A 16887-nucleotide genomic window follows, 5' to 3' on the forward strand; every position below is an offset into this window, starting at 1 on the left:
TCAGAATGCCGATAAGTGTTTAAGATCCTTTTTTTATTGGTCACATGAAATATTCTAATTTTGTGAAATACTGGATTTGGGTTTTTTAGTCTTTAATCCATAATCATCAAAATTGAAACCAGTAAAGGCTTGAAATAGTTCACTTTGTATGTATTGAACTAATATAGCATATAAGTTTCTCTATTTGAAACAAATTATTGAAATAAATGGACTTTCCCTCGATATTCTAATTTTTTGGCACATACCTGTACATAACTGCTTATAAAAAGGGTTACTGTGCACCTTGTCACAGCAGCTTTTAGACATTGTTTGATTTTTGTTATAAGTCAGAAATGACAAGGAGGCAGCTTGCCACAATACAAAGTCAATGGAAAGCGTTGGAGTGTTTTCCCCCCGGTGGGCGTGGTTTTCAGATTATGGCGCGTGTCGCTCTGTCTCTATCAAACGCTTCCTCAGCAGGACGGCCTGACCTCTGACCCACTGACAATAAACACATCAGATGCTGTGAGAGAGTTTGTGTGTGGCATGTGTAGGCAATGTTTTGAAAGAAGTCTCTTCTGTTCACCAAGGCTGCATTTATTTGATTAAAAAGTAAAATTAAAATAAAAGTAAAATTATATATATATATATATATATATATATATATATATATATATATATATAATAGAATTATACTTTTTTGCCCCACATGACATTTTTCAACCTAAATTATATGGAATCCCTTTTCCGCCACAGAATAAAAAATAAAAAAGGTAATTGCAGCTATTTATCTCACAATTCTTACTTCTCAGAATTGCGAGATATAAACTTTTTATAAACTCGCAGTTCTGAGAAATGAAGTCAGAACTGCGATATAAACTCACAATTGTGACTTCTTTTCTCAGAAAATTGTGAAATATTATTACAATTTAAAATAGCTGTGTTCTAGGTGAATATATATCAAAATGTAATTTATTCCTGTGATCAAAACTGACATTTTCAGCATCCTTGCTCCAGTCTTCAGTGTCACATGAACCTTCAGAAATCATTCTAATATGCTGTTCAAGATATATTTCTGAACATTAAAAATGTCATTACTGCCACATTTGATCAATTTAAAGCATTCTTGATAAATAAAAATATCCGTTTGAATTTTGAATAGCAATGTATGAAAATTCAGCTTTGATCACATGAAATAAATTACATTTTACAATATATTCACATAGAAAGCATATATGTGACCCTGGACCACAAAACCAGTCTTAAGTCGCTGGGGTATATTTGTAGCAATAGCCAAAAATACATTGTATGGGTCAAAATTATTGATTTTTCTTTTATGTCAAAAATCATTAGGAAATTAAGTAAAGATCATGTTCCATGAAGATTTTTTGTAAAATTCCTACTGTAAACCTATCAAAATGTAATTTTTGATTAGTAATATGCATTGTTAAGAACTTAATTTGGACAACTTTAAAGGTGATTTTCTCAGTATTTTGATTTTTTTGCACCCTCAGATTCCAGATATTCAAATAGATGTATCTCAATAGATGTAATATTGTCCTATCCTAACAAACCATACATCAATAGAAAGCTTATTTATTGAGCTTTCATATGATGTATATATCTCAGTTTTGTCAAATTTTACCTTTTGACTGGTTTTGTGGTCCAGGGTCACATATTTCAAATTGCAATAATATTTCTTAATATTACTGTATTTATTTATCAATCAAATAAATGCAGCCTTGGTAAGCAGAAGAGACTTCTTTCAGAAACATCTAGTGTTCATTGATTGAGACACATGACTGATGTAATAAAACATGAGTGAATCGTCTTTTAACAGAAGCCCGGTGGAATTGAGACTTACTGTTACCGGAGCAGATCAGAATGTGTGATGTTCTGCTGTGAGTTTTTGTGAGTGATGAATTAAATGAGTGAGTTTGATTTCTTCACATACTTTCTGCTGCATGCTGCTGCTCTTGGCCTTAGCGGATCCTCTGGCGCTGATGTTGTTCTCTGATGGACTGTGATGGTAAAGTGGCTGCAGGTTTCTCTGATCTGATGGATACGAGCAGCTCGCCGTCTGTCCTGTGCTCTTCTGCTGTAACTGAGAGAGATTTCAGCCGTTAGTCACTGAATTATTGACACATCAGCACCCATGATGAAAAACAGCAAGAATCTTTTACAAATTAGAGCTATCAAGTACTTTTATGGCTGTGAAAAATGTTGTTTATTTTTGTTTTTCTTCTCAGAATTGTGAGATATAAACGTGCAGTTCTGACTTTTTATAAACTCGCAACTGAGAAATGAAGTCAGAATTGCGATATAAACTCACAATTGTGACTTCTTTTTCTCAGAATTGCGAGTTTATATCTTATAATTCTGACTTTCTGCAATTGCAAGTTTATATCTCACAATTCTGAAAAAAATGTCAGAACTCTAAGTTTATAAACTTGCAATTTTGAGAACTGCGAAATACAAACTTAAACTGGCAAGATAAAAAGTTTATTTTTCACATTTATATTTAGTTTATATCACGTAATTCTTAGAGAAAAAAAATCTGAAATTGTGATTTTATATATTATTTTATATTTTATGTGATTTTATTTTGCAATTCTGATTTTATAACTCACAATTCTGAGAAAAATTTTATTATTATTTTTTATTTAGTGGTGGAAACCGGCTTCCATAGAATTAACCTTGCTTATATAGGTATAATCACATATACAATAATCTCTATGATATTTTCTGTTTATGTTAGTCATGAATCCTGATGACTTTGATTTAGCAAACAAAAGTCGGTCAAATAACAAGCATTTATTTTAAATACATTTTTTAATAATAGAAATGTATTTATTTAGTAAGTAATAAATCAGGACAGTAGACTCTCCCTGACATTCTTCCACCCAAAAATATCAAATGAATTTTAATTCAGAATTAAAAAACATGTTAATTATGGAAGAGGTGTGCTTTTGTTAGTATTTTGAATTATTTTTTTATTCTTTTTTTGCTTTTATGTTACTTTTAGCTAAAATGTAATTAATTTGAAAAATGTTTGTTGTTGTTTTTAAATATAGTGATTATTTTCATTTTAGTTTTAGATATTTTAGCACATTAATGAAAATTATGTTTTGGCAACTGAAATAAAATAAGTCTGAAGTTTAAACTTTTTATTTTATTTTATTTCAGTTAAGATTTATTTCAAATAATGAAAATGTATTTATGTTTTAGTTGTAGTTAACTATAATAATCATGTTGTAGGTAAATGAGCAAATGACTTGAATTCTATGTGCATCACTAAATCCCTATTTTCTTGTTTACAACTGTAAAGCTGCTTTGAAACAATGAGTATTGTATAAATAGCTATAGAAATCAATGTGAGTGTGACTGTAAAAGGCGTGTGCTGTAATCACCTGTATGTTGCGTGTGGCTCTGCTTGCGTTGTGAGGCAGCGCGTGCGAGTCTCTCAGCAGGTATGGCTGGCCGGGGGACGAGGGGCTGCTTGAGGGTTTGGCGACAGGCGAATCTTCAGGAGAACACTGAGGGCTCAGGAACGCAGACAGGCCGGCTGGGCTTCCAGACGACGGCGTGCAGTGTGATGCAGCGTGCAGATCGCAGTGAGCCATGCACCCGCTGCTCGTACCGCCTTTCATCTGCTTGGCAGCCAGAGGACAGCTGGAAGCCACCTGCTCCTGCTTGACGGACACGCCATAGAACTGCTGCATCTGCGCAGGAGGCTGCAGATGCATCATGTGCTGCGGCGGTGGTGGCGGCGGCGGCGGGGCGGGACAGTCCTGCATGCGTTTCCTCTTGTGCAGCTGCATGCGCAGCTCCTCCACCTGCCTCTGCTCCTGGTGCAGCTTCCACGTCAGCTCTTCGATCACCTTCTGCTTCTCCACCAGCATCTTGTCCTTCTCGGCATCCGGTCCCAGCGCCCCCTCGTCTGCGCTCAGCTGGGCCGGCGACGGCTGCAGGCCGAACTGCGGCGAGGACATGGTGACGTCGCTGAAGCTGTCGGGCAGTGAGCCGCTGACGGAGAGATCAGACGAGGCTGGAGAGATGGGTGGTGTGGAGCCGCTGCTGCAGAATGGGTAGAAGCCGGTGCCGTGCGATTGGTAGGACGACAGTGATCCGCTGGGTGTCACAGGGAATGCAGCTGCGCTGACATCTGCAGAAGTGGCTGGAGACGCACAGCTGGAGTCTTTGAAGGGCCGCAGTCGCTCTATGAGTGCCGTCTTAGTGCCAGACACGGGGAGACCGCGAATACGCAGCTGCTGCCTGAGTTCAGACACCTGGAAAGACACAAAACAGTCAGTACAGTGCCATTTTAAGGAAAAAATTCCAACTTAAACTTAAAGGGAACCCCGGGTATTAAGACTTGTATGGCTTAATAGGGCGCCACTATTTCGATGACGTTAAATGGTTGCACTTGTGAGCTACTGGCGCTACCTGTTGCTATTTTTACCACAACTCTAAAAATCAACCCAATCTCCCATTCTGAGTTCAATAAGTTAACCCTGGCATGTATTTATTGCGTTGATATAGGTACGTTTTGTTATCGTTACTTTAGGTACTTATTGCGGCAGTTCAGAGTTCGAATGTCCGGGGACCGCTGCTAAAAGTTAATGCTCTGTCATGTTGGAAATATACCGTACGCCAAACCCAACCCTAAACCTACAATGGTGTTAACAAATGCAAAAACACATTTGTTGACGCCATTTGAATCTTTCTTGTGTGTAGATTTGAACGTATTTTTCGAACCGTAGTTACATGGGATTTGAACAGGAGCTCTTCACCACTCAACTACATCTCAGTACTGCGTGAGCTACCAAACAAACCTACCGTCTATGAAAACCCGTAGATATGAAGCTGGATATGTCATTCTAACATTCAAAAGCATCAGTTTTCAAATCTTCCAGCATATAAAAATAGTTTTTAAGTCACAATATAATATTCTTCAACTAATTGTGCGAAAATGATGCTTTGTCAAACTCTGTAAATTATACGTTGTGTGAAAAGGAATAAAAGGTGTCTGAGTTTTACTGCCTCTAGTGTTCACTTTTTTTGGAAACAGCAGGGATATGTACTATTGGTACGTATTTCGCATCTTGCAAAATCGTTTCCCCAGGTATGTTTTTGTCATGAGACCAGGTAGCTAAAAATAAAATACTGATACAATGACACATTGTGCGGCTTTTGGTTGTAATTTTCAAGATAAACAATGCAAGTCTTCACCTTAAACCTTAAAATTACCAGGAATAAATCCATTGGAACGAACATGATTTAATTAAATTCATTTGAATTTATAACTCTTGATTGCTCAAAAACAGTCCAAGTTTATGAAACCTACAGATTTATTTCTAACAAAACAACATAAATATTACTCTGAATTTTTTTTAAACAAAATTAAATTAATTTTGCTGGCCTAAACACGTAAAAATAAAATTTAAATAGTTAAATATCTTAAAAATAAGTAAAAAATTGTAAAATAAATAAATAAGTACATGAATGATGTGTATTTTGAGGGTCTTAAAAGATTTGCAAAGTTTTGTTTCCTTACTAAAAAACAGTGTTTTTCATGCAATGGTTGGTTTTGATTTCTGAACTCTTTAAGGGATAGTCCACCCTTTGTTCATCTTCGGAACAAAAACGACCAAAAAATAACAAAAAGATATTTCTGATGAAATCCAAGAACTTTCTGACCCTGCAGTATAACTACCACATTTAAGGACCAGAAAGTTAGTAAGGACATCGTTAAAATAGTCTTTGTGACATTAGTGGTTTAACCTTAATGTTATGTAGCTATGAGGATACTTTTTGTAAAAAGTAATGACTTTATTCAACAATTTCTTCTCTTTTGTGTCAGTCGCTGCACATCCACAAGGGTACCACGACACATACCTTCAATGCCTTTCAGTCAGAAAGCTCTCTGAATGTCAAAAATAACTTTGTGGTCTGAAGATAAACAAAGGTCTTATGGGTTTGGAACGACATGACGGTGAGTAATTACTGACAGAATTGTCATTTTTGGATAAACTATCTCTTTAATATGTTACCATAATTAAACCCGAATTTTGAACCTGAATTTATCCAATGATCAGATTTATCTTCTGGAAATTCATTCAAATTAGTGCATATGTAATGAGACAATGATTCATTTGCATATTTAAACATAACATTTCCAGAAGTCTTCTAATACGAGACATTTGTCTTAATGTACTATGATTAATCAGCTGGTTTAGTATGGAGATATCTATTAGTTGGATTTATAGTGTTTTGCCTTATATGACACACACCTTCCTATTTAAAATCTAAATCTGGTTTCCAGTTCAGCTCCTTAACCCCTTCATCACATCACGACGTGTCAAAGCGCAGCACTGACCTTTAGGTCGTCCAGGTTGGCGGGCAGCGGTCCGGGTCTGACAGGACTGATGGACGGGTTGCAATAGCTGCTCTTCACTGGAGATGAAGAGCTGCTGCTGGTCTGGATGCTGGATGCACATGATGACTGCTGCTCACTGGACGCCCTGTTACACACACATCTCATGATCAGAAAAGTGCCTAAATAATAAAAATAGGACTAAAATGGAATTTTGAAAACATTTTTAAATACACTTCTGTTCAAAAGTTTGGGGTTTGTAAGATTTTTTATGTTTTGGACTCTAAAGAAAAACTGTAAAAATGGTCAAATAAGGGTACTTTTTTTTCAATTGAGATTTATACATCAATTATACATCAATGCTGAATAAATAAGCTTTCCATTGATGCATGGTTTGTTAGGATAGAACAATATTTGGCCAAGATACAACTATTTAAAAATCTGCAATCTGAGGGAACAAAAAATATTGAGAAAATCGCCTTTAAAGTTGTCCAAATTAAATTCTTAGCAATGCATATTACTAATAAGTATAAAGTTATAAAGTTTTGTTATATTTACAGTAGGAAATTTACAAAATATCTTCATGGAACATGATCTTTACTAAATATTCTAATGGTTTTGGCATAAAAGAAAAATCGATAATTTTCAGCATCATTACTTCAGTCTCAAATCATTCTAATATGCTGATTTACTCCTCAAAAAGCATTTCTGATTATTATCAATGTTGAAAACAGTTGTGCTGCTTCATATTTTTGTGGAACCTGTGATGCATTTTATTTTTCAGGATTCTTCGATGAATCAAACGTTTAAAGTTCAAAAGAGCAGTATTTATTTGAAACAGAAATCTTTTGCGACATAAATATCTTTAAATGTCATTTTTTATCAGTTTAATTCATCCTTGATGAACACAAGCATTTTTTTAATCTTTCTGACCTCATATATACAAACTACCATTCAAATGCTTTGGATTGGTAACTAAAAAGGTCAGGTGTGTAAACTTCAAAAAGTAAGTCAATGAAGCAGAACAAAATCCCACATACACTCTTAAAAATAAAGGTGCTTCACGATGCCAAAGAAGAACCTTTTTGTCTAACTGGTTCCACAAAGAACCTTTAATATCTGAAGAACCTTTCTGTTTCACAAAAGGTTCTTTGCGGCAAAAGAAGGTTCTTCAGATTATAAAAATGTAAGAAAAGTGATGATTCTTTAAAGAACCAACAATGGTTCTTCTATGGCATCACTGTGAAGAACCTTTTAAAGCGCCTTTATTTTTAAGAGTCTAGGTATCGTCAGTATAGACAGAACATGTTTTGTCCTCTGAGGTAAATGTATGACTTTTTTGACAAATATATTTCCCCATCTTTTGAAAGAGACATTGTGCTGGACTCACTTGTTGAGTGTGTTCTGGTTAAGAGTCTGGTAGCTGAAGCTCTGCTGCTGATGCTGATGTGAATGCGAGTGTGAATGTGAGTTCTGCTGGTGTTTCTGCTGACTGAGGATCTGCAGCTGCAGGAAGAGCTGCTGCTGCTGCAGAAGACGTGCATACGCCGAGTCCATCTGCGGCGGAGGAGATTTCTCGGCCTTCTGGTCCGGCGGGATGTACTGGTGGTACTTTAGCTTTTTCACTTTAGGCTTGATGTCTTTGGGTTTCTTGTGGCGGTTCTTCTCAGACATTTTGGACTGCAGAGGAATCGGATGACTTCATGAAACGAGCTGATATTAGATGCATGTCTGCTTTGTGTTTAGTGATATGAAATAGACAAGATGTTTAGTCGTACCTTGACTATTGCAGGAACGGGAATCGGTGGAGTTTCTTGGCTGTTTGTCATGTTCTCCTCTTGGTTTTGAGTAACGCCGTCTTTGCTCTGAGACCCCTGCAAAACAGACAAATTTATATACTATATAATTAAATCATTAATAATGACTGATTGTGATTGCATGTTTGAACTCTGTAAAGCCTGACATAAGAAAAAACAGAAAAACTGTTTATTGAACCTTTAGACAAAATGTTTGATAAAGTCTGTTTTATGTTTTGCATCATATTTGATCAGGTTTTTATGGCTCATATATTCTGATATAGTGAAAATATTAATGAAAAACAGTTCAATTTTATATTTTTTACTGTAATTTGGTGTATATTTTGCTGATATTAATATGATGAAATTCTGATCCTTGTACACTGAAAAAAAAAATGCTTTTCTGACTTTCCTGCCAAAATATCTAAAAATTCTTAAATCAGAAATATTTTAGATGAGTAAAAATTATTGTCTTTGATTTAAGAAAAAAACAAATCAAAATTAAGTGTGTTTTTGCTTGAAACAAGAAAAATAATCCACCAATGGGCTAAGAAAAATACTCTTCTTTTATGTTTGAAATAAGATTTTTTTGCTTACCCCATTGGCAGATTATTTTGCTTGTTCTAAGCAAAAACTCACTTAATTTTGACATGTTTTTCTTTCTGAAAACAAGACAATAATTTTGAATCGCCTAGAAAATCCTTCTTGATTTAAGAATTTTTAGATATTTTGGCTGGAAACAAAACAAAAAAGCAAGTAAGTAAGAAAAGCATTTTTTTGCAGTGTAATGTAAATCAATGAGATCTTTATAACAGTAAAGCAGATACTGACCAAAAATGATATAAATTTCTGTGGTCACGCTATATCTCCAATAATATGCCTTATTAAGATGATACACAAGTGATTCAAACATTTAATGCGATGCAATCCAATGATGATTGAGAGATGAACAAATAAACCTTCCTCAGAAGATGTGAGATGTTTCGGATGCATAGGAAGATAATTTCTCCACTGAGGAACAGTGAAAGTAAAGCTTCTGGAAACAAACGTTCCTCAAAAGATCCGGATGATCAGATTTGAGACTCACTGATTTCTCTAAAAAAATATTTATGGAGAATCAGGTAAAGCTAAGCTGCTTCAGTCCAGAAGGTGTACATTTGGAAATATTACTAAAGTTCTTATGTATACACTCTTAAAAATAAAGGTGCTTTAAAAGGTTCTTGACAGCGATTCCATAGAAGAAACATTTTTGGTTCCACAAAGAACCATTCAGTCAAAGGGTCTTAAAAGAACCATCTCTTTCTTACCTTTTTATAATCTGACGAACCTTCTTTTACCACAAAGAACCTTTTGTGAAACAGAAAGGTTCTTCAGATATTAAAGGTTCTTTATGGAACCATTTAGGCAAAAAAGGTTATTCTATGCCATTGAGTGTACTTGATAAAATCAGTAACGATTTGACATCAAAAGGACATGTGAAGCAAGTTTGTACAGTTATACTAAAATACTTTTGACTTGATAAAAAAAAACTATAAACTTATCAATCAGACAACAAAAGGCATGCAGTAGATTGAATGTGACAGGTTTACCAGAAAAGTTAAGAGGCAACCAAACTTTGGAGTTTCCATAAGTTTGACATCGTTTATAAGATCGCTATATATTTCCCAAGTACTTTGCATTTAAAAACCCCACACACAAGGTGATTATTAATAAACATGTAGACAATTTACAGCTTTCACAAGCCACAAAGCTTGTATAAATATTCCTAAGCTGTACACGCTTCTGCTCCACGTGATCTGAGCGATAGGTCACAATGACTTGATGCCAGGTCTGCTGACAGCTTCAGCCGATGGTTTATTACTCCTGCTGCCAGAGAACGGGCAATCATTCTGATGCCTGGAGCAACACTGGAACAGCACAGAGCACAATACACTTCTGAGTGTGTAAGAAACACGCTGGCATGCTGATCTGGGCTCAGAGTCAAAGAGCTGTCAGAGTGTAACGGCTCCTCAAGAGCCTGAGCAGAACACTGCAGTTCAGCGGATCACCACAGGGGGCAGAAGACTAAAACACACCACACACGTTTTAGGGGTTCATTCTATAGGCATAATGGGTTTCTACTGTACAAACTGTATTTTGTACAGTTTTCTTTATTTCTGCTGTTTCAAAACACTTCATTTTGTATGATTTATACGCTCATGGGGCCCAAAAATGTCCTAACAAGATCTAAATCTACTGGTATTACTATACTTGTCGGGACATTTGGTCCTTATAATGTAGGGAATACCAGGTACACACACACTAACTGGACTCTACCAGCATTAAGGAGTGCATTCAGACTTTAACTCATTTGTTTAAATTTTATTTAATTGATTAGACTATATACTATCTATAAAATATATACTATCAGTCAAAAGTTTGGAAAAATTAAGATTTTTTAAATGTTTTTGAAAATATCAAGGCTGCATTTTTTTGATCCGAAATACAGTAAAAACAGTGAGATATTATTACAATTTCAAATAGCTGTTTTCTATGTGAACATATCTAAAAACTTTTTTTTGGTGGAATTGTGATACTATCATTTAAAAGTTTGGGGTTAGATTTACATAAATTTATGCTTTAATTTAACAAGAAAGCATTTAATTCATCCAATTTGTCTGTAAAGACATTTATAATGTTCCTTAAGTTTTGTGTTTCAAATAAATGCTGTTCTTTTGAACTCTCTATGAATCAAAGAATCCTGGAAAATAAAATGTATCATGATTTCTAGGAAAATGTGAAGCGGCACTTGATAATAAACATAAATGTTTCTTGAGCAGAAAATCAACATATTAAAATGATTTCTGAAGGACCATGTGACACTGAGGACTGGAGTAATGATGCTGAAAATTTAGCTTTGATCACAGATATACATTTCATTTTTACAGTATATTCACATTAAAAAAACTGTTATTTTGAATAGTAATAATATTTCACAATTCTTGCTGTATTTTTTAACAAATGAAGCCTTGGTGAGCAGAAGAGAATTCTTTCAAAACATAAAAAAAATCTTAATCTTCAAACTTTTAACCAGTAGTTTATATATTACCAATAGTGTTTTGTTATGTGTTATATGTATATTTTTTTGTATATGCTATTGTTTTTTTTTCTTTCATTTGTATTTGAACATATAGGAAAGGAAAATTAATAAATGAATAAAATAATGTTATTATATGTTTTTATTTATTTTTATTTATTTATTACACTACCAGTCAAAAGTTTTTGAACGGTAAGATTTTTCATGTTTATTAAAGACGTTTCTTCTGCTCACCAAGCCTGCATTTATTTGATCCAAAGTACAGCAAAAACAGTAAAATGTTGAAATATTTTAACTATTTAAAATAACTGATTTCTATTTAAAAATGTTTTAAAATGTAATTTATTCCTGTGATCAAAGCTGAATTTTCAGCATCATTACTCCAGTCTTCAGTGTCACATGATCCTTCAGAAATCATTCTAATATGCTGATTGTGATTCAAGATTCTTTATTAAATACCAAGTTCCAAAGATCAGCATTTATCTGAAATAAACAGCTTTCCAAGCTACCTTTCAAAAGCTTGGAGTTTGGATTATAGAGCTTAATACTTGCAAGGATGCTTTAAATTGATCAAAAGTGTTTATAAAGACAATAATGTTAGAATGAAAGATTTCTTCTTCAGATATACGCTGTTTTTCTGAACTTTCTAGTCATCAAAGAAACATGAAACAATTCTACTCAGTTGTTTACAACATGATAATAATATTACATTTCTTCATTCTTCCATTCATTCTTTCATTCCAGCTGTTTGCGATGTCCTCATTGTATGTTTTTGCTGTGGTTTGTATGGTGACTCACATGCTCTGTGTTGGTGAGTGTCGGTGAGCTCGAGCCGCTGCTCTTGGTCTCTGTAAGCGCTTCCGCCGAACTCTGTGACTCTTCGCTGTGCGGCTGATCTGGAGACAGACTCTCACTGCTGCTATCCTCCTCAAACGCGTACGAGTCCTCCTGCTGCGGGAACTTCCCATGGTTCACTGCGGAGATACGAGAGGCCAGATACAGACTCAAACAGAGAAGATCAGTCCAACAGCGAAACAAAGAAAAGATAAGGAAAACAAATGTACAGAGAGCAGCGAACGTGAACGAGACTGATTAACATCTCAACGCCAGCAGTGTTTGACAGAATTACAGCCTCTGAACTCCGTGTCTGTGTAAATATTTGACTCAAAGTCTGTTTGTGTCTGAAGCGTGTGTGTGTGTGTGCTAAGCGCGTGCCAGAACACCGATGCGTGTGCCAGTGCGAAGCGCGTCAGCGTTTGTCATGTGCACCGAGTCCAACACTTGTGATGCAGTGACAGGAGCCTGATAGAGCCCAGGTCACACAAGGGGTCACGAGAGGTCAATGTGTGTGTGTGTGTGTGTGTGTGTGATATCTGAGCATGTGAGCTGGCAGAAGGAGCACAGGGACTGGTTTCAATCAGCACAAGCTCTCTCTCAGTTAGGCACACAGGCACACACACACTGGTTTCCATGTTTTATGGGTTCATTCTATAGACGTAATGTTTTTTCTACTATCCAAACTGTATTTTCTATCCACTTACCCTAAACATAAAACGTTCTGCATTTTTAGTTTTTCACAAAACTTAATTCGGTATGATTTATAAGCTTGTTTCCTCATGCAGACCAAAAAAAATGTCCTCACAAGGTCAGAATTTGCTGGTATTACTATTCTTGTGGGGACATTTAGTCCTCATAATGTAGTGAATACCAGGTAGGATATAGGATAAGGATAGGATAGGATAAACTTTATTTGTCCCCGAGAGGAAATTTGTCTTGGGCAAAGTGCTACAGCATTGCTCTAAGCAAACAATAATAATAAATAAATCAAATTAAGAACAATCAATTAAGAACATACATTGTTTACAAAATAAGAACACAGTAAGGTGCTAATATGCGTCGGGTGCATTGTTCTTGGTAGAGTTCAACAGTTTTATCGAGGCAGAAACAAATGAAAGCTTCAGTCTATTAGTTTTACACATTGGCATTCTCAGTCTCTTTCCCGATGGTAGCGGCTGATATTCGCTGAAAAGAGGATGTTTGGAATCAGCACTTATATTTATTGCTCTTCTCATCACTGCCTGTTCATAAAAAGTCTGTATGGGCTCATATTGTTCTATTCCTATGATTTCCATGGCTGTTTTCTGGATATGAGCCAATTTGTTTTTCAGTTAAACCAGACTGTGATTCCAACACACATACTCTTTCTCTAGAGTGTGAGTGAGTGTGAGTTATTTCCTTCTCATGTTGATGTTGGATGGTTGTGGTGTTATGATGAGGTCCAGTGAGCTCCTCATTGTCCACTTACTCTATCTTAGTTTATGTTTGCCCTGTGAAAATGCTCCGTCTATCCAATGCCATTCTGCCATTTTATTATTTACAGGTTTTTTTGCTTACAATTGCAAAATAAATACCTCCTTTTCTCTAAACTCCACACACAAAACATGCTCAAAACTACTTCTTTCAAATCTGTTTAACTATTATAATACTCACAACTACTCAAAACTATTATATCAAAACTATTATACTCACAAACATTGAATGATTAGCCATGTACGCGCCAAACGTCTTGTCTTGTGTTTGTTTAAGAGATTGTCACATCACTCACACGATATGTACAGCTTAAGTCAAAAGTTTACACACACACACACACACACACACACACACACACACACACACACACACACACACACACCCCTTTCAGAATCTGCAAAATGTTAATTATTTGAACAAAATAAGAGGGGTCATACAAAATTCATGTTGTTTTTATTTAGTACTGACCTGAAGATATTTCACATAGAAGACGTTCACATATAGAGTCCACAAAAAATAAATAATAGTTAAATTTATAAAAATGTGTTGTTACCTGAATGATTCGTGGCTGTGCTTTTTTGTTTAGTGATAGTTGTTCATGAGTCCCTTGTTTGTCCTGAACAGATAAACTGCCTGCTGTGCTTCAGAAAAATCCTTCAGGTCCCACAACTGATTTGGTTTTTCAGCATTTTTCTGTATTTGAACCCTTTCCAGCAATGACTGTATGATTTTGAGATCCATTTTTTCATACTGAGGACAACTGAGGGGAATCATATGCAACTATTACAGAAGGTTCAAACGCTCACTGATGCTCCAGAAGGAAACACAATGCATTAAGCTCGGGGGTGAAAACTTTTGGAATTTGAAGATCAGGGTAAATTGAACTTATTTGTGACCCTGGACCACAAAACCAGTCATAAGGTTAAATTTTACAAAACTGAGATGTATACATATCATATCATATCATATTATATGAAAGCTCAATAAATAAGCTTTCTATTGATATATGGTTTGTTAGGATTGGACAATATTTGGCCGAGATACGTCTATTTGAAAATCTGGAATCTGAGGGTGCAAAAAAATGAAAATACTGAGAAAATCACCTTTAAAGTTGCCCAAATTAAGTTCTTAACAATGCATATTACTAATCAAAATTTACATTTTGATGTATTTATAGTAGGAATTTTACAAAAAATCTTCATGGAACATGATCTTTACTTAATTTCCTAATGATTTTTGGCATAAAAGAAAAATCGATCATTTTGACCCATGCCATGTATTTTTGGCTATTGCTACAAATATACCCCAGCGACTTAAGACTGGTTTTGTGGTCCAGGGTCGCATTTTGTCTTTTGGGAAACATGTAAGTATCTTCTTTAGCTTCTAAAGGGCAGTACTAAATGTAAAAAATATGATATTCAGGCAAAATAAGAAAAATCTTTATTCTGTTCAAAAGTTTTCATCCCCGGCTCTTAATGCATATTTTTTCCTTTTGAAGCATCAGTGAGCGTTGAAACCTTCTGTAATAGTTGCATATGAGTCTCTCAGTTGTCCTCAGTGTGAAAAGGTGGATCTCAAAACCATACAGTCATTGTTGGAAAGGGTTCAAATACACAAAAATCCTGAAAACCAAAGAATTTGTGGGACCTGAAAGATTTTTCTGAAGAACAGTGGGCACCCTGCTAAAAAAACAAACAGGCAAAAACCAGCCTAGGCTGGTTGGCTGGTCTTAGCTGGTTTAAGCTGGAAGTAACTGGTTTTAGCTGGTGATCTCCCAGCCTGAAAGTAGCCAAAACCCCTCTAAAACCAGCCTGCTGACCAGCTAAAACCAGCCTGGTTGACCAGCTGGCCTAGGCTGGTTTTAGCTGTTTTGTTTTTTCAGCAGAGCAGTTTCAGGAAAAACAATTGACTCATGAACAACTATCACTAAAAAAACACAGCTGTGGATCATTCATGCAACAACACAAGCGTATGTAAACTTTTGAACAAGGTCATTTTTATAAATTCAACTATTATTTTCTCTTGTGGACTCTATGTAAACACGTTTTATTTGAAATATCTTATTCAGGTTAGTACTAAATAAAATATAACATGCAATTTTGTATGATCCCTCTTATTTTGGTAAAATAATTAACATTTTGCACATTAAGCAAGGTTTATGTAAACTTTAGACTTCAACTGTACATTTGGTACACGAGTCAATGGTTTCATTGAGTGACCCTCAACTTTTCATGTGTAAGCAATTAAAAAAAACCCGAATGGAAAGTAGCATAATGTGCACTAACAGCCAGACAACATGCATTTCATGTCCAACATATATTTTCATTAGAAACGACTGAAGTCTAGCAGCCCTAATGCTGAGCTGAGCATTTTGGGCAGGGCGTCTGAGACGGTCGCATCGGCTCGGTCTGCTCAAACACCTTTGTAGGTGGTTCGACGGAGCCGCATAAATCACGTCGAGTCAAAACAGAGAATGAGGGGGACATTCATTTGATCTCCAGCGAACAGGGTGGATCTAAATACAGCTGCTGTTTGTCTCAATAAAACACACTGCTCTTCCAGCAGAGGTAATATAAACCATCGCCCCCAGCCTCACGCGGCTTATGCAACATATTCAGTCGCAGCCTCAAGGGAAACATGGACATGTTTACTTTCGGCATGTCCGAAAACACTGGATCTGAGCGCACAACATACTGCGGTCGGATGACATAGTAAACACAGCGCGAGTTAATGCCCGTGAACGAGAGCCGACGGCCTCCTAAATCAAGCTGTGTTTGTTGAGCCAGAGGTTGAGAGGATTGTGAGGAATCTTGCTCAACATCACTAGTGAGGAATTCACTCATGCAAAAAAAGATGCAAAAAGGTGCAACAAAAAGTAATGATATCAATTCAGGAGTCAGTGATGTAACACACAGCAAAACAACTACAATATCTACACAAATGAAGTTAGATATTACATATTAGGTCTGTTGTTTAAGAATTAAGTTCATTTGTCCAAAGCCACTGATAGATTTTTTTTTCAGCAAAAACCCACTTCAATTTTAACTTTATATCTTATTTTGCTTCACAAGTGAACATGTCTTGATTTAAAGGGACAGTTCAGCCAAAAATGAAAAATTTGTCACAATTTACTCTCCCTCATGTCATTCCAAACCTGTATGAGTTTTTTTCTTCTGTTGAACACAAAAGAAAAAAGTTTGAAGAAAATGGGTAAACCAACAGTTTAAGGTGGCCATTGACCTTTCTATATATTTTTTCATATTATGGAAGTCAGTGGGTACCGTCAATTGTTTGGTTCCGTATTTTTTTTTCTTTCATACTTTGGAAATCAATGGCTACCGTCAGCGTAA

At 35.7% G+C, this 16887-nt stretch overlaps 1 protein-coding gene across 1 annotated transcript in view; it reads right to left on the reverse strand.

The window, feature by feature from the left end:
- Positions 1 to 16887, reverse strand: part of myocd (myocardin) — a 43155-nt gene that overhangs the window by 7764 nt on the left and 18504 nt on the right. The window contains exons 6-11 of the mRNA XM_073828625.1: positions 12026 to 12201; positions 8134 to 8229; positions 7746 to 8035; positions 6359 to 6503; positions 3390 to 4268; positions 1934 to 2083 (exon numbers count right to left, since the gene is read on the reverse strand). Of these exons, the coding sequence (XP_073684726.1) occupies positions 1934 to 2083; positions 3390 to 4268; positions 6359 to 6503; positions 7746 to 8035; positions 8134 to 8229; positions 12026 to 12201 (1736 nt within the window). The remainder of the gene's footprint in view (positions 1 to 1933; positions 2084 to 3389; positions 4269 to 6358; positions 6504 to 7745; positions 8036 to 8133; positions 8230 to 12025; positions 12202 to 16887) is intronic.

This window comes from Garra rufa, chromosome 22 (assembly GCF_049309525.1).
Source record: "Garra rufa chromosome 22, GarRuf1.0, whole genome shotgun sequence".
Classification (NCBI taxonomy): domain Eukaryota; kingdom Metazoa; phylum Chordata; class Actinopteri; order Cypriniformes; family Cyprinidae; genus Garra; species Garra rufa.